Genomic DNA, 17869 nt, shown 5'->3' with positions numbered 1-17869 from the left:
AATGCACTCAGAATCTTTATTCTCATTACTACCTTGTTCAAAGACACAGCGTGATTACAGACCTTCTGCTTCACCTACCTGTGGCAAAAATAGTAACTAGTGTTGACCATACTGACATCCAACCTGGACTGGTGAAAAGGCATCTACCAAAAGTTGCATGAGCTTTGACTAAGGGCATAACACACGCATACCTTTAAAACACCTCACCGTTTTAACAGTTTATTTTATAGTGAACACAAAAATACACATTTATGACTAGTTCCTTGTCTATACATACATACATAAAGCATGTAAACTGAGGGAAGTGACATTCTCCCAGAGGATAGATTTTTATGAAATACTTGTTTTCAATTTCAGTCTTACTCAGTTTATGTCGTAGAACTGTTTAACAGAGATTAGCATTTCAAAGCTATATTGATTAGTGTTTTCACTTTTTGTTATTTATATATGCATGTTTTATTAATCTTTAGAATAAATGGAATTGATAAAAGTATTCAAATAGATAAAAATGATTTTTTTCACCATCGAATATACAGATAACCCCCCCCCTACATTATAGCAGTTTTACGCTATTTTTTTATAGCAAAGGGGATGCAGTGTAGTAAAATATTACACAAGCCAACTACTTACACACAAGTGACAAATCATACAAAAAATGGAAAACATGTACTCAAGGCTACCAGTGAGCGCTACCATCTGATAAAAGTCAATGGGCATAGTGGTCATGTGTTACTCAATCCCTTGAAGAGTCAACAGACATAGCAAGTGATTGTAGAAGAAGGGAGTACCTCTACACAGTATCCTTTGGTTTATTTTAAAAATGTATTGCAGTGTAATGTTTCACATATGATTCACACTTGCATGTTTAACAGATGCTATTTTGGGGGTCTTTCTTGAAGACTGTGGCTGAAGAAAGTGAGGCATTGTCAAAACCCCCACCCTTTTGGTTTTGAGGAGATAAGGTGAGATAAAGTGAAACCTGGGAGAAAAAAATCTTTCGACTTTCATGTCACTAAAATTATTTAAAAAGCTGCAACATTCTGGTCTTCCACTTGGAAAAGGAGACTGAACTGTATGGTATGTGTATAACTGACTGAGTGAATGCCTGTACTCCTTACAGAGGCAGCGTAGCAGACCTGTGCATCTCACAGGGGCCTTGAGGGCCTGTCTCTCGTTCTTCACTCCTCCAGCTGCTCAGGCTATAGTCATTTGCACTGCAATGCTGCAGATACTGTCGTCTATCACTGAGGGGCCTAGACAGACACTCCACTCTGCTATCCCAGGAATCTAGATCAGTGCATTACAACTAGGTGCTGTATCGTGTGCATTCAAAAATTGAAACACGGTATGTCATCATGGATTGTTTTACTTTTCATTCATGCATTCATTCATTCGTGTGTTCAAAAGTGCTGGTGTGTGTTATATAAATGGTAGGATTAAAAAACGAATCCCTAAAATTCAAGAGATTCAGGAAAGCACCAGTATGTCCTGTTGAAACAGGTGAGAGCAAATATATGTATGTACATTTGTGAACCAGATAGAAATGAATGAACAACATTTTAAACTAACTGAGCCTGGTTTTACAGGCATGTGGCTATTATTTAAATGATAAATCAACGGTTCAGTGCTAATTCAAAGGAAGTTTTGATGCACTCTCCGAGGTAGCCATGAATAATCAGACAAAAAGCAACAAGAAAATAATATAAACAAAGAAATGCAAAACATATAGCACCAATGTCAGTTATGAACTACGACAGAACAATGACACAATACCTTTCCTTCCTTTCCACGTGATACAAAGGTGTCTAAATGCAGGGAATGCTTGCCATAGCTACCCCCAGTTCCTTGTATAATCGAGACAAGAGGGGGCGGAAGGAGGTGTGAAGCTTGTCAGTGTTTTATTTTATTTCCTAAATCTGTCTGCACTTCTGTTGGATCCTCTGCTCTGGCGTCAGTCTCTCTCCATATGCGTGTTTCGCCTGTGCCTCCGGCTACAAGATCTTCATGCAGACCTGGCAGCGGCTGACGCGCGAGCGCAGCTGGCCGGCCTTCAGGGTCTGCTGCGGCGGGGCCTCCACGAACTGCCGCTCCGGCTGCACGGTGGTCAGCCAGAAGCTGTACTTGTTGGCGAAGTAGTGGCACGTCCCACGGGGGCCGTTGCACTCGATGAAAGGCGTGGCGCGGAAGTCCTCCAGGCAGGAGCCGGGAGAAACCAGGGACTGGCCTCCACCCTCCGCCCCAGCCGCGGTGTGCTGACGGAGGGACACAGCACACCTCAGTTAGCATCGAGGGCTTTGCACTTACCGCACTGCTCATTCGTAATTTTGGTCAGAATTAGAAAAAACGAAAAACATTCAAACCAAAGCGTGCACACCAAAAGGTTGCAGTAAGGTGTACTGTTTCTCAACTGTGCTAAACAAACTACTGTCCTGCATGGACAAAAATGCACATTGGGGTGTGAGGCATTGTGCTGGCATCATCATCATTGCATCCATTCAGCTTCTCACAAATAATTTACAGGTAATTAATAACAAATCAGTTTATCAGGAATGTTAAATCAACGGTTCAGTACAATGTAATGTAAAATAAATAAACATTTAACAGAACAAGGGACTGAAACGATGTCCTGTTTGCACCCAGTGAGGTTTGTGGCAGCATGTAGTGTCTCACCATGAGGAAGGAGTACCCAATCCACAGGCTCCTCCAGCCGAGGGGGCAGGAGGGGATGGAGAGGTCCTGGCTGTGGACGGCCACGGCCTGGGAGGGGGCCTCGCACACGGAGCAGCGGCTGATGTACTGGGAGATCTGCTGCTCTTCCACGGGCATCATGGGGATGGGCGCAGTGGTGGACAGCCAGTAGGACTTGTCGTTGCGGCTTGCGAAATAGCAGAGCTCGTTGACGTTGCAATACAGGAAGGGGATGGTGCTAAAACGGGGCAAGCAGGAACCTGCAAATCCTGGGGAAGATATGCAGAGAAAGATGTGGAAGGGATAGGGAAAGAAGAGGATGCAGTTGATATGGTATCAGGGTTTAGGTTCGATGTTTAACGTGCCATAACACTGACATCTGCAAGCTGAGTGACATAGCAACAAACTCCTGGATATTAGTCACCAAAAAGGTCTTTGAAAATAAGGCTTTAAAGATGCTAATGCATGCAGATGCTCTGGTCTTTGTGTAGTGGACAGCCTCTGCTATTATGCTATTTACCCAGGTCCTGATTGTGGGCCTTTTCCTGGCCTTCCACATACAGCAAACTGTAGCCCTCCCACAGCTTAGCCATGCCCTGCGGACATGGGGGCACCTGGCTGGACTGGCTGTGCTTCACCAGCGTGTAGCCAATGCCGGTGCTGCGGGGGTTGAGTCCAGGGAGGCCAGGGGGCCCCTGTTTCCCAGGGGTACCTGGAAGGGACGAGTGAGACCAGCGAAAGAGAGCAGATGAGAGGAGGTATACAGACATAGTGAACGCACAAATGCTGTAAAAGCTGATGATAATGATGATGTTATCTCTAGACAAAGGTTAAACCCGCCCCTTTGTTTTTACGACCTGTCCATCATGGAATTTGGTGCAACTATGAGTTCCCAAAAGAAGTAAATGACTCACCCTGCGCTCCGATAGATCCAGGAAATCCTGGGGTGCCAAAATCTCCAGCTGGTCCTGGTATACCTCCAGGCCCGCTAGGCCCCAACTTCCCTGGAAGTCCAGGTTTTCCTTTTGAACCTGAAACAATTCAAAGTTTGAAAGAACAAAAATGTGTCAAATTCTGTTCCAACAGACTAATACATCAAACAACAGTGTTTCCTCTGACCATATATATACGGTAAGACAGATTTTGGAAGTGGTGTGCTAGGTGTAGGTATTGATCTTTTATTTGTGGGCTTTTAAAAAAAAAATGTATATAATAAAAAAAGTTAATTTGAATCCCACTCATTTAGAGCAGTACATTAAAGCAACTGAAAAAAGTTTTAATAAACACTAAAAGCAATGGCATCATGCATTTGTGCATTTGAATATTTCCATCTGGAAATGCATTGCAGTCTTGACTTAAACGTAGAACAAAGTAGTTTTCCATTTACTGTTCAGACTATGATTTCTGAAACTCTGTGCCCTGATGAATCTGATCAAATGTTGTAATCATGACAATGCTGTTTCTCTCACTTAGTATCTACATTGACTTTGCGCTCCTGCTGTTCTCCATGGGTTCAATTAAATGAATGAACAGAAAACTAATTATTGAGCTGTTATCACTACCATAACCTTGATCTCACCATAACGACCAGGATTTCCAGGCTGACCAGGGGGACCCAACTCTCCTGGAAACCCTGGGGTTCCTGAAAGTCCAAACTCTCCTGAAATCTTCGGCAAGGTGCTTGGTGGTATAACTATACCAGGAAGTCCCTTCCTGCCAGCAGAGCCTATGACACATAAAGAGAAAAGTTACATATGCTTGGTGTTCATTTCCCTTCTGACCGATCTTGAAGAGTAAACATTATCCAGTGATATGAAATCTCATTTGCTCCGTGGAATGTAATCTGTGAAAGGCTTTGGTTAGGCTGCTTAACCCCTATGCGCAGATGCAAAATCTGGCCATTTTGAGGGTGTTCTATTTAAGGCTTTATAACTCCAGATGGCAGCATCACAGGGACTTGGTAAATGGCTTTAATGAAGCAAGACACTTGTACCATTTACAATACTTAATTTAGATTAGATTATATTCATAATTTAGGTAAAAATTGTGCACACAAATGAAGTGCCACAAATGCTACTATCTTGGCAAAAATGCAAAAACAAAGTTCTTCATTTTGAAATTTGAAATGAAATACTGAGGTATCTCTCTCTCTCTCACACACACACACAGACACATATAGTGGTAGATAAACCTTAACATGTTCACTCCCCAGGGAATTTGCTTTAGCCATGCTGATCAGTTGGCAAAATTAAGCTGTTCAGTGCAACATTGTACCGTCCCTTGCACACAAGCTTAAGTCAATAATAAACACATAATCCTAATTTAATGTATAATCTCATCTCAAACCTGGGATCCCCTTTGGTCCTCGTTGCCCAAAAGATCCAGGTTCTCCCTGGTAGCCTGGAAGTCCTGGAGTTCCACTGGACCCAGTTTCACCCCTTTCACCTGTAGAACCGATAAAGAAAGAGAAACAGCTGTTTGTTAGCTGCTGAAAAAATGTTGTTCATTCATTATCTGGGGGAAAAAAAACAAGAGAATTCTCTATCTGTCTATCTAAGAATATTAATACAGAAGAATTCAAACATCCAAGGTGTAAAAGCTTAAGTAATGATGGTGATCGAAACTCTGAAAGGTATGTTACTATGACATTAACAGGAAAACATATGGAAGCATATTGCATTCATTCAGAATTATTTTTGATGTCATAATTAGATAATATTTTTCATACATAATTGATGAAGAGGAAGAAATTAAACCAGTGATGTTAAATGTATTCCTATTATTTGAAGGCAAGGTCAACAGGCTACACATTAATAAGCTAATAGGAAAATCTGTGTGATTAACAAATAAAAGTTATTCGTGGTAAACAGGTGCTCTTTCGGAATGGGGTTTCAGACACACAATGAAGTAATGATTTAACAGTAAATGATTAAATGAGCCTTTATAATTGTTACAGGATCCTTCTTTTTTATTGATTTTATACTGTACAAGACTGACAGAAGCACTACCCTTCTGTCAGTCTACTACGATATAAAATCAATTTCACCTTGATGATGCACTATTTCTATATAAGCTATTAGCAACTATGCCTGAGTACAGCAAACTCACATAAAAAGGTGGAGGTGGAAAAATCGCTGACTATAGGATTTCACAGCTACTTTATCAAAACATAAAGACAAAAATTAGAACTGTATAAATGCCTTTATTTTAAGTTATGTATTCTATGAACATTTGTTGATTAAAAACATCAGTGAGATAAAACTTAATAAATTTCTCTTGCTCAGAGATCTATCTATATCTATGTGTAATACGTAAAACGTGCTTACATCGATAATTGAAATCTTTTATTGATTGGAATCAAACAGTAGCCTGATTCTCAGCCTGCATCTTTCAATATGAAGCTATCTTCCGTTATCAGAGACAATAATCAACTTCCCATTTCCAAAATCTCTGTTTTCTGCTAACCTATAACATGAATAAACCCTTTCATCACCTTTGAGTCCTGCGACGCCAGGTAGTCCAGAGCCTCCTGGGGCCCCAGGGTCACCACTTGCACCAGGTTCACCAGGTCTGCCAGGGGTTCCTGGGTTGCCTCTGTCACCCTGGTAAGTGCCTGGGCCAGCAGGACCCGGGGGGCCTGTGGGACCTCGGAAACCTGGCCAAAAACACAGGTTACACATGAGAACCAGGTCAATCATTAATCATAATGATTAATCAATAAAACATGGAAAGATAAGCTTGAAAAGACTGAAAAGAGATGTTCTCTAAAGGGAGCGTAAGAAGGAGAAAATATGACGTTGAGCTGCAGTGCATACCTTGCTCTCCATCTAATCCAGGTAGACCGGGATCTCCAGGGGGACCTACAACGTCAGAGACGACAGAGACCCCTCGAGGGCCCGGCAGACCGGGGAAACCCGTCATACCAGGTGCACCTGCAGGCCACATAATTATCACAATCATTAGAAATAATTATGACAAAATGCTTTTTTAACCACATGCTGATAATCAAGCTATTCAAATGAATCAAAAGCTTCTCTGGCTTCATTCCTGTTTTGCGCAAGAAAGAGCTTCTCTTCACTTTCAAATTAGTCTTTTACAAATGAAGTCTTTCATTTCATCCTTTTTCCAACATCAAACATTCTCATTTCAAGCCATCTTGCTGGACAAATCATTTACTCTGCAGCAGGGGCGTGCACAGGATTTAAAAATCTTCCTGTCACGGGGGTGCCATAGAGAAGAGATTAAGGAATGCTGTGGCGGGGTGGGGGGATGGTAATTCATGATCGTAAGTAGCAATAAAAAACAATGACATTCTTTATTTACACAGGTCCTGTGTGGAGCGGAATTCAGTGTCCGTTCCCCCTGCACATTCCCCTGGTTTTTTGCATGTAGGCTACTGATTTCAAATGAAATTGTGTTGCCACGTATTACTAATTTTCATGGGTTTGTGGTTTTATGATTATGTTTAAGATTATGTAGGTATTTCTATTTCACACAAACAATTTATGGAAACTGTTGCTTTCAGACGCTCCACCTTTGTTTGTGTGTGAACGCTACCAATGTGATACACTTTTTACCCCAGGGTTGCGGGAGCATTTTCATTTGCTCACAAACATGAAGTGAGTCTATTAGCCAGTCGGGCCAGCCCGATTATTTCAGGCTAACAGCAGTGGCTACTGCTTTGATGATGTTTGCACTAGGTGTCTGCAAGACCTGCTTGGATAACAGTGAATTACATTTACAGGATAATCTATTCAACGACTAGTGCCCCCACTAGAAAAAGGAGAAAATAAACCGTGACAGGCTCTCCTGACATGGCAATGCATGCCACTCAGCCACTCTAGCCAGAGAGGCTGACTACACATAGGCCACATTTGAAAAACTTTTATTTCATAGATTGCATAGAAGCATATTCCAAAAGCATCTTTTTAGAAATTCATATTCTTTTCTATGTAAAACTAATAAATAAATAACGAAAAAAAAATAGGGAGATGGTGACTGTGGAGGTGCAATTGCACCCCCTGGCGCCTATGACCGCACACCCCTACTCTGAAGTAATCTGAAATACTACTATCAAATGCCACCGATGGATACTACTAAACTTCTCAAACTTGCAAAACGTGTCTTTAGCATTGGGTTCTACAGGCATGTCACTCTCACCTTGGTTTCCTACGGCCCCTTTGGCTCCAGGGATGCCAGGAGTTCCGGGTAAAGATGGCCCTGTTTCCCCCTTTTGCCCAGGAATGCCTGGTGCCCCAGGACGACCTCCGTCACTTAGACCTGATAAAGAGAAGGCATGGGGCAAAGGTTTGTTTAAACTGATGAGTCTATTAGACCTCCATTTGAAAGAAAAGTCTGTGAGAAATGACATTTTTATAAGAGTATTACATTTAGATTTTAGATATGCGGCACACATTCCTATACAGTGACTTACACAGTTTACGTTCTTTTAAGAACTGTTCAAGGGCTCAGCCTTCTACAGTGTCGGAAAGGGAGTGGAGCATCAAAATGTCTGTGCTGTGCATTTGTCCCCTATATTATGAACTGTCAAAGACAGCTAATTTAGCACAAACATCAATATGCTATGCTTTGTCCATCTTCCCATAATTCAGTCCACAATTACAAGCCAGGCAAGAACATTCCACGAAATGCCATACAATGAAATGCATTGAAAACAAATTAATATTATAAATAAGTTGACATCATATTGAGCTACAGTGCAGGGTCTCAGGACGTGTATGTAAAGTTTTCCTTTACCTATTAGGAAAGGTTTTTACAAAGTATGAAGAATGATACTTTTATGTTCTTTTCCTCACTACCTCAGGTATTTCCTTGCATTGGAACTGTTATTCCACTGTTGTGGATAAGAGATCAAACATGCATTTACCTGGAGTTCCGGGTAGACCTTTAGCTCCACCAAGTCCATTCAGACCATCAAGACCTGGAGAGCCAGGTAAACCTACACAGGAAATCACATCATTAATCACATTAGTAATTACATTTTCAAAAGCCACAGTAACAATGAAGTACAGCATCAATCCTATTGAAATAATTACAATGATATATGCTTTCTATCATGCATCCCCATTTACAAGGTTTTAAAGTCTTCAATTGCGAGAGAATATATGAACAGACAAATTTTAATTTACACTTTAAATTTCTCTAAAAAGATTCTGACCTTTCTGGCCAGGAGTGCCTGGAGTTCCTGGAAAACCTGGTGACCCTTCCGATCCTCTGGGTCCTGGGAACCCTCCAAGACCTTTGCTACCAGGGAACCCTGGGGTACCTGTGGGGCAACAAATTCTGATTAAGAGTACCAAACATGAAAACACCTCTGAAACATGACACAGCTTTGAATTTAACTTCAGCAGGCATTTCCAAAACATATCAGCGAGCCTGTTTGCAAAGAACTATAATAACGTCTAAGGCTGTTATTTCAATCGTCTTAATCAACCTGCTGCAGGTTTTGTGGATCATTTGATCATAAATCAAATAAATAATAAATAAATTAAAATCTTGCCAATGCATCACTCACCAAGAATGTTCAAGTCTATTCAGATGTTTTCAGGGAAACTGGCAGCAATGACACTTCAGTGTTTATCAGTACCCTTTCAACTGTTTTGGCTGTGAGAGTTTTTTTCATACAAGAGATGTTTTTATGACAAATGATGAATGACTATAGCTATACTTGCTGATTCTGAACATAGAAAAACAGTAACTACAAAGGTTGAACGTTTTTTACATTTTAAGAAAGAAATGCAAGTGTTACACTTAATATTTTGAGGAATATAGGTCCTGTGAAATCGTTTAGTGTATACTGCATTATGTCTGTAGGATTCTATGGCGCTGGTCCTCCTCCATGTATATGAAATATGACATCACTTACCCGTCTGTCCTGGACGGCCTGGCTCTCCAGGGAGGCCCTTCTGTCCACTGAATCCAGAAGATCCAGGGAAACCAGGATCTCCTGGAAAGCCTGCACTACCTTTTCCACCTGCAGCACACCATGAGACAGGGACAGGGTACATAGAGAACCTCAGTTCATTACCTCACGGTGCACCAAAAAAGGGTTGCAGAAAAGTTATGATATGGGATAGACTTTTCTCTCCCAGTGCTTTTTAGATTTGCTAAAAGCAGGTGTGTTGACCCTGCTTCTAATCTGGGACTATACTCGAAGCAGGTTTACTGACATGCTTCTGGTAAAATCTAATATAGCTCAAACAGTTATGCCTTAGGAGCATTATTTCTATCCCTGGATATGATGAATAGTCACATAATAAGCCCAAATAAAACCTTTAAATCCATTAAATTTTATTGTAGGATGGTAGAGGGAGGCTGTGGGTGTTAAGACCATGTAACACTCACCGGGAAATCCGGGGTCTCCAGGAAGTCCTTTAGCACCAGGGGCTCCAGGTACACTGAAGGAGTCACCACGCTCACCTGGGGAGAGACAAGAGCAATCACACCGTGAGACTGCTGGACACCACATGGACGACCTCTAAGGGCAACTGTCCCCAGTGCAAAGATATTATGAAGGAAATTAGAATTAAGTCATTTTCTGCATCTGTGACATCACTGCAGCAGGAAACTCACCTTTTATACCAGGCTGTCCTGGGCCTCCGGGGAATCCAGGTTGACCAGGAGCCCCATCATCACCCTGTAGTATAGCACATTGTCACACAAAAGCAGTGACAATTTGTATGGACACATCTGTGTGTTTAGGGTGCTTGCAGTATGTGAACACCTGTTACAGTGAATGTTCATTCAGTATGTGTGTGTGGGTGTGTGCATGTGTGTGTGTGTTTGGGGGTGTGCATGCGTGCGTGTGTGTGTGTGCGTGTGTGTATGTGTGTGTGTGTGTGTGTGTGTGTGTTTGTGTGTGTAAGCATGCTTGTTTGTGTTTACCCTGGGCCCTGGCATGCCAGAGAAGCCAATAATTCCCGGAGAACCCTTTGGTCCAGGCAGGCCAGGGACGTTGGAAGTTCCAGGAAGCCCTGGGGCTCCAGGCTGCCCCTTCTCCTGACCAGGGAAACCTGGCAGACCTGGCAGACCCTGCTGGCCTGGCGGCCCCCGGCTCCCTTTATCACCTGCAGGTGGGAATATCAAAATAACAGACCAAAATTAGATCCGTTTTTTATTAATTTTGGCACATATTACAATTATTATTACAACAGATGTATGTTTTAATATGTTTTAATATTTCAGACATGTCACGACCCTTCAATTTTTCCAGCACTGATACTTTCACTAGTTGCTGGTCTATTAGCACTGAAGTACCTCTTGGTCCAGGGAATCCAGAAAAGCCACTCTGGCCACTGTCCCCTATCTCCCCTTTCACAAGCTGGCCAACTCTGGGAGGCAAAGACGCCGGTCCTGGACGTCCAGACGTACCCCGGTCCCCTGAAGTGAATGCAGACAGAGTTCTGAGATGCAGTCACATCTGAGCTTGTCTGATATTGTCTACATGGACAAACGTGATCCGGTCATGAAGACCTAAAATAAATCATTCACAAATTGCACCAGAAGATTTGGAACATCTCTTTAGTCTGGAACACCATATATAGTCAAGACACGCTTTAACCAAGATGTGCGAGTACAAAAAAAGGACATCTATTTTTATCTTTTCGTGTATTACTTTTGCTAATTTAATACAAAAGAGATACAACTATGAAACTGGATTATTGGGACACTGTTCATGTTTCACGCTGCAATTATAAACACAGTACTGCCCCCCACCTGCTACACTCAAGGTTTCTGTGGAACACACATATTTTACTGTACCTTTTAGACCCTTTGCACCAAATTCTCCTGGCAAGCCATTCCGTCCAGGGAAACCTGGTGAACCCTTCAACCCAGGCATCCCAGGGGCACCAGAGCTTCCTGGCATTCCGGGGAACCCCAACATACCAGGTGACCCCTTCTCACCTGCAGGACAAACACATACTCCTCAACACTTAGAGAAGCAGGGAGACCCATATGCAAAGCCTCCTGCTATGTTAGTATAGATGAAGAGAGACAGAAAGATGTATGCTCAGTGCTACCTTTTGCCATAGGAAAACTGCCATTAGAAACTTACAATGATGGATGCTCCTTCACAAGAAACCTCAGGTTGAGGTGTTCAATTATGTAGTGTGGAAAAGCACATTACCCTTCCTTCCTGGTGTTCCAGGGAAGCCGTTTCCTGCACCAGGTCCTGCTGGCCCTGGGAGGCCCCTGAGTCCTGGCTGGCCAGGGGTCCCTGGGTCTCCAGGCAGGCCCTTCATCCCAGCTGGCCCTGGAGGTCCGGGGTCTCCAGAAGAGCCCTTGAGCCCTGGGAATCCTGCAGGCAATTGCACACAGTGGTCAACTGCTGGCCACACTGCTCTCAGGAGAAGAAGCAGAGAAAAAAGGCTACACCCACATCCTGCAGCGCTCAGGGACCCCCACCTTCACCATACAGGGGGGCGGAGTTCCATCACTGGAAGACCTTGCTTACAGGTCACTACACAACACCAGCATCCCGCTGCTCTGTTTGGCTGTCTGCAATACAGACTTCTCACGTTTCCAATCCTTAACGTGGAAGATGTTCACTACTATTATTGAATACTCTCAGTCCAGATATCCCCTCTGTACACATGCCAAACACAATGCAGGATTACGTTTATTGCAAATTGTAACCACACATGAACTTAGGGAGGTAACTCACAGCGGCAATGTGAATGCAAATGGAACAGTAAAACAGCCATATGAGAAGGTACAACAGAGCAATGTCACCAAAACAACAGCCAATGAAACATAAAACAGGGAAGGAGACATTTCAAACAAAGGAATAGGGAGTATGCCAGGAATAGGGAGTGCAAGGAATCAAATACATAATTCACAGTTAAACAGATTTATTTAATTTCAATTATTCAATTATTTGTTGATTAGAGGCTGCAATCATTGATCAGTTAGTGTGATAACCTTAAGTAGGTTGTAGTGCTATAATATAATTTTCAATTAAGAGAGTAAATATGTTCTTTCTTTCCTTGGGAGTGATGCTGTCAGCACAAGTAATAGAAAGAGTTGGAAATCTACCTAATCTACGAAACTTTATATAACTGGCTGTGCATTTTGTCTGCAGTTCCACTTGACAGCAATACCAAAGGACATAAAACAAATGAGACAATAGACCTCCAATTCAACCTTCATGAGACTTCACAAAAGAGCACTTCATCTTCAATCTTCTTACCATACTTACTGTAAGCATGTTTTCATGTCTTTGAGTGGCGAATTGTGCATCTTGGTCAATTACATTTTTCAAGCTTGTCATCTATAACTTCTAAGCAGAAACTATTCTAAAAAGCACATTACCAGAGCGCCTCTGCTAAATAGCACATTAGATGATGCTACAGAGCTTTAGACAGCCTAAGCCAATAGCACACCACCAAATAGGTTTAGGGTCAAACTGTCAAAATGCTATATTGGTAGTCAATCCCTAGCGATTTCTACGGTGGTTATCTGGTTGGTAGTTTCTTTTGTTTATTAATATCACACAAGCAAAGCAGGGGTTATAGCAGAAGATACACCAGGCTGGTTTGCTAGTCTCAGATTAGTAATGTTTCAGTATTTAATCATTGACAACCACGTGAAAGAAACTGTGGTTTAGTGTAGGCTAAGTCAACCCTGGGAAAACACTGGGGCTCATTCTCAATGATTCCCAGACACACACAGCCACACACACAAACACACACATAAACACACCACATATACACACACGTACGCATACACACACCACACACACACACACACACATACACATATACACACACATACGCACGCACACACATGCAGGCACACACACATGCACACACACACACACACACACACACAAGCACACACAGACATGCAAATTATGCACCACTCTTCATGTCAATCTACAGAGGAGATCGAAAGGCCCATGCCTTTAACAGTAGAGAAGAGAAGGCCAAGGCTTAAATGAATCAAATACAACCTATAAAAACGCTAAAAACTTTAACATAAAAAAATCAATTTATAAATGAGTACTACTGAATCATTAACAATGTCAACACGTAAAGCTGTTGTTTGTATCCTCTCTCTCCTCCTTACTCTACGCATTTGATTAGAAACGAGTAGAGGGACTAGGTGTGCATTGGCCTTCAGGTCTCAGCATGGCTCTGGACATGCTCCCCACTCAGTTCCTGGCTTGGTTAGAAAAGGAGGTCACTGTAGGGGGGGTTAGGTCTATACGTGGCAACCCAGGCTGTGGGCGCACGGAGAGGCAGTGGGGCCGATTAGGTTGGACTTTGTGTCAGCGCTACAGGGGCCAGCAGCAGCAGGAGCAGTTCTCACCTTGACAGCCTAGGGAGTGACCCCACACCAAGAACAGAGTGTGACACCAGAAATGGAGGGATGGAAGGATGGTGATGGTGGTGGTGGTGGAGGAGAAGGATGAAAAGAGACCCACGGTGAGGAAGATTTAAAAAAAAACAGGCAAACGGAAACTTTCAAAGAGGAACGCAGCAAAAAAGCTGGGAGGGATGTCTGGGAACCACGACCGCAGGTACGAGAAAAGCCACTCCCTTTTTCTGGAGTGAAATAGTGGGTCCGTTTGGAGCACACACACAGGACTCAGTGGCTGCTCCTGTATCATTCTGAAAACCTTGTGAATGTGTGATTAGTTACTGTGACTTGTCCCTGAGGACTATCTGATAATATCTGAAATATTTGAATCCAAAAAACCTGCAGGGTTATTAAAATAGCCAGCTTGATGTATCCACTTATTGAAGCCCTAACAGCAAGGCAGAACAATTTACTTGGCTGGATCGTTACTGGTTGGCTCCAAGAAGATGAATCATAATCTCTCTTAACCCTATTTTAACAACCCTGCAAAACAGGTACTGTAGTTAGATCTCATTGGCTGATTTGAGGATTCACACAATGCATTGGACCAGGGGCATTCTGGGCCTTGAGGACTTGAATTTCAGACTCCTGCTCCTACGCTTTAATTTATTAACTAAGCACTGAGCACTGGATTAGGTACTTCTTAAAAACATATGAGGCAGGATTACTCTGAAATGTCATCAGCTTCTCTGTTTAGGGGAATCTGAAAACACGGAAAGTAAAAGACTGTCTCAATAACTAATCTGAAATCAACACACTGACATGGTGTGCAAAGCCATTTTGTCCATTTTTACAAATTGTCCTCACCATCAGCATCATCACTGTGAGAAATATTACTGAGAATATTTTCTATGGTTTTGACTGAACGCATTATCCAAAGCTTTAATGGACGCAAGAGCAAAGTACAGCAGAAATCACAAGACAAAAGTTCACAAATTTGGCAATACTGATACAACAATGACATCACTGTGTCATCAAACCTGATGTGCTCCAAATCAGTGTGCTAGCATTCCTTCAGGAGGTGATACTCTGTTATACCCTGATTCTGACCCTACAGCCCTATCATGGCTATATATACTATGTCATTCAGTAGTCTGCCTCACTGTGTCACTGTCTGGCTTACTGGTGTCCAGGCTCTTCCTCACCTGGCACTCCAGAGAAACCCTTGCTCCCAGCAGGTCCTGCAAGGCCCGGGATCCCTCCCTGCACACCATCCCCAGGCAGGCCAGGCTGACCCGGGATCCCGGGGTAGCCGTCTTCACCGCGCTCACCCTTCAGCCCAGGTACCCCTGAACGCCCATCAAAACCTGTGGCGGCAGGAGGAACTTGGATTAGTGAAATAAGAGTGACAGCATGGACTAGGCGGCAGGGTGATGGGGTGCACCAGAATCTGGGCTAACTGCTCATTGGCTAATGCGGTTAAGCAATTGAACGTGCTGCTAGCACCTCACTCAGGAAATGATCTGTGTGACCCAGATACTAGCCTATAGAAACTGAACAACTTCAGCTGCTACCCAACTATTGATCTCAATTCATTTCAGTGTGACCAACCAACATAAATTATTATTAAATTATATTATTTAATGAAAATGTGAATGATCTTCTCTACTTTTCTACACAACTTGTGTCCATTCATCTGCGGGCCAGCTGAATTATGCAGTATTGTCTGTTAATTCAGGAGGGTGAGGACGTTTCTTTCTCACACTAAAATCTGCTTGCTAAGGCATTGCAGCAGCTGTACTGTGCTGGCGACTGACGTAAGTGACAGATGAGTTGCAGGTGCCTGGAGTGATAATGCAGGAAAGACCCCAGCAACTCCCTGGTAGATATCTTCCCTCCCTGGGTGATGCTATCACAAAATGGCATTCCATCATGGAACACCTGGACACAGTTAGCACTAGCACTTCTAGGGCAAAGGGCACATCATACCATCAGTACTATGTGCATAATGTACCTTACAGTAAGTAAATGAACAAATTCAGTTTAAAGTTATGTGGCTTGATTTAATTGACATACTCCATTAATACTGAGTGGGCTGAAATGCAGCTTTAGCTGTATTTCTGTCATTTGCGGTTGGTATTCGATGAACACAGTAGACTTACTGACAAAACAAATCAGTGAGAAAACCAAGACATGGCCAGATTTCATTATCGTTACAGGCATTCAGTAGACACTCTTATCCAGAGTGACTTACACAACTTTTTACACAGCATTTACACTGTATCCATTTATACAGTTGGATATACTGAAGCAATGAATGCACTTTGCTCAAGGGTACAACAGCAGTGTCCTCCCTGGGAATCAAACCTGTGAACCTTAGGTTACGAGACCAGCTCCTTACCCATTATACTACACTGCCACCCAAATGTGACAACATGAATGTAATCAAGCTAATGAGAATCACTAGAGAATACATATGACAAAGCCCACCTGGTCCACCAGGCAATCCCGGCGTCCCTGGCTGCCCCTTGTCTCCTAGTTCTCCAGGGCGTCCTGGCAGACCTGGGGCTCCTGGAGTGGCCCCCAGCACCTCACCCGGTCTTCCCTTCTCCCCTGGACGACCAAGCAGGCCATTCTTTCCCTGAGCACCGGGAAGGCCGTCAGCCGAGAGCCCGGGGGCCCCCGGGTCGCCTCTGGGACCTGGGAAACCTGAAAAGCGAGACAAAAATGGAAGTGAAAACCAGAATAGAACAAAGGCTCCTTCGGGAATGAGAGCTCTGGTTCAGTGCAGCCTCTGAAACTACAGACAAAGTGTGTTAATCCAAGCTCTGCTGTGTGGTACCAGAACTGGGAGTGGTTGTGTCTCTCTTACCTTGTGGTCCAGGCAGCCCCCCAATGCCTGAGTCTCCTCTCTCACCCTTCAAGCCATCAAAACCACGTCGCCCAGCATCCCCTGGGAAACCAGGCTGGCCTTTCAGACCTGCACAGAAACAGAAAGCAATGGAGGTCATCAACCAATCAATTCTCTTTAATGACTCTTTAATTACGTTGATATGAATACTGTCAATATCCCAATCGAAAATAGATATAAAGTGGATAAAAAAGAAAGACACAATCAATTGTAATCAATTCCCCTATTGCGGTCACACTGCAATAAATCTGTGTTTGCACTGCTGATTACAGTGAAAAAAATTGTAAAAGGACAGTGCGAAAAGTTTAAAAAATCATCCACGGCATTTGCGCATCATTGTTAGTAGGCAAACTGACATGTAATGTAAATAAAAGTAACAGAATGTAAATAAAAGTTTGCCATGTTCTGGTCCTTGTGATTCTGTATTGAATGACACTGTTTAGGAATCTAAGCATTTAAAAGAGACAAACATAATATTGAATAACGCTGAGAAACATCATCCTAGAATTATCATACCAATCAATTCAACAAATGGGAAAAATGTATGCACCATTTTTTATTGACTTAAAATTGTTAATATTATAAAGAGCTGGAACTAAGGGGGCAAAACATCCAATAGAAATCTGCGTTGTACTTTATAGGTGGAATTTGCATTGTTTAACTGAATTACAGAGTAGCTTAACATGCGAAAATGTGCAGCTAACTTTATCCCCTGACTGACAGTCAGATACGATAAGCATTTGTCAACTTTCATACACTAACATATAGCTATTTTTACATAAATTAATCATTATTATCCTAAAAGACTGACCTGTAGACTAGCTCAGCTTATACCCTCATTGGCATCTTACAGTCAATAAATAAAATTTCCTCAAATGTGATTTAAGACTGCAAACTCAATGAAAAATGAGACTAGACCAGGTTGGTCAACGGTTCTTAGTCAGACAA

General features: G+C 42.7%; 1 protein-coding gene across 4 annotated transcripts in view; it reads right to left on the bottom strand.

Annotated features, from left to right (window-relative positions):
* Window positions 1–2: 2 nt before the first annotated feature.
* Window positions 3–17869, bottom strand: part of col4a6 (collagen, type IV, alpha 6) — a 94495-nt gene continuing 76628 nt past the window's right edge. For all 4 annotated transcript variants that reach the window (XM_064328441.1, XM_064328442.1, XM_064328445.1 and 1 more), the window contains 21 exons: window positions 16883–16990; window positions 16501–16719; window positions 15216–15377; window positions 11837–12007; window positions 11470–11613; window positions 10966–11088; window positions 10594–10775; window positions 10282–10345; window positions 10054–10128; window positions 9575–9682; window positions 8867–8974; window positions 8576–8647; window positions 7849–7968; window positions 6504–6620; window positions 6182–6343; window positions 5035–5133; window positions 4268–4414; window positions 3603–3719; window positions 3209–3400; window positions 2671–2957; window positions 3–2252 (listed from right to left, as the gene is read on the bottom strand). In XM_064328441.1, the coding sequence (XP_064184511.1) occupies window positions 1992–2252; window positions 2671–2957; window positions 3209–3400; window positions 3603–3719; window positions 4268–4414; window positions 5035–5133; window positions 6182–6343; window positions 6504–6620; window positions 7849–7968; window positions 8576–8647; window positions 8867–8974; window positions 9575–9682; window positions 10054–10128; window positions 10282–10345; window positions 10594–10775; window positions 10966–11088; window positions 11470–11613; window positions 11837–12007; window positions 15216–15377; window positions 16501–16719; window positions 16883–16990 (3038 nt within the window). In that variant the 3' untranslated portion in view covers window positions 3–1991. The remainder of the gene's footprint in view (window positions 2253–2670; window positions 2958–3208; window positions 3401–3602; window positions 3720–4267; window positions 4415–5034; window positions 5134–6181; window positions 6344–6503; window positions 6621–7848; window positions 7969–8575; window positions 8648–8866; window positions 8975–9574; window positions 9683–10053; window positions 10129–10281; window positions 10346–10593; window positions 10776–10965; window positions 11089–11469; window positions 11614–11836; window positions 12008–15215; window positions 15378–16500; window positions 16720–16882; window positions 16991–17869) is intronic.

This window comes from Anguilla rostrata, chromosome 3, assembly GCF_018555375.3.
Source record: "Anguilla rostrata isolate EN2019 chromosome 3, ASM1855537v3, whole genome shotgun sequence".
Classification (NCBI taxonomy): Eukaryota; Metazoa; Chordata; class Actinopteri; order Anguilliformes; family Anguillidae; genus Anguilla; species Anguilla rostrata.
This window is presented reverse-complemented; position numbering and strand designations above follow the sequence as displayed.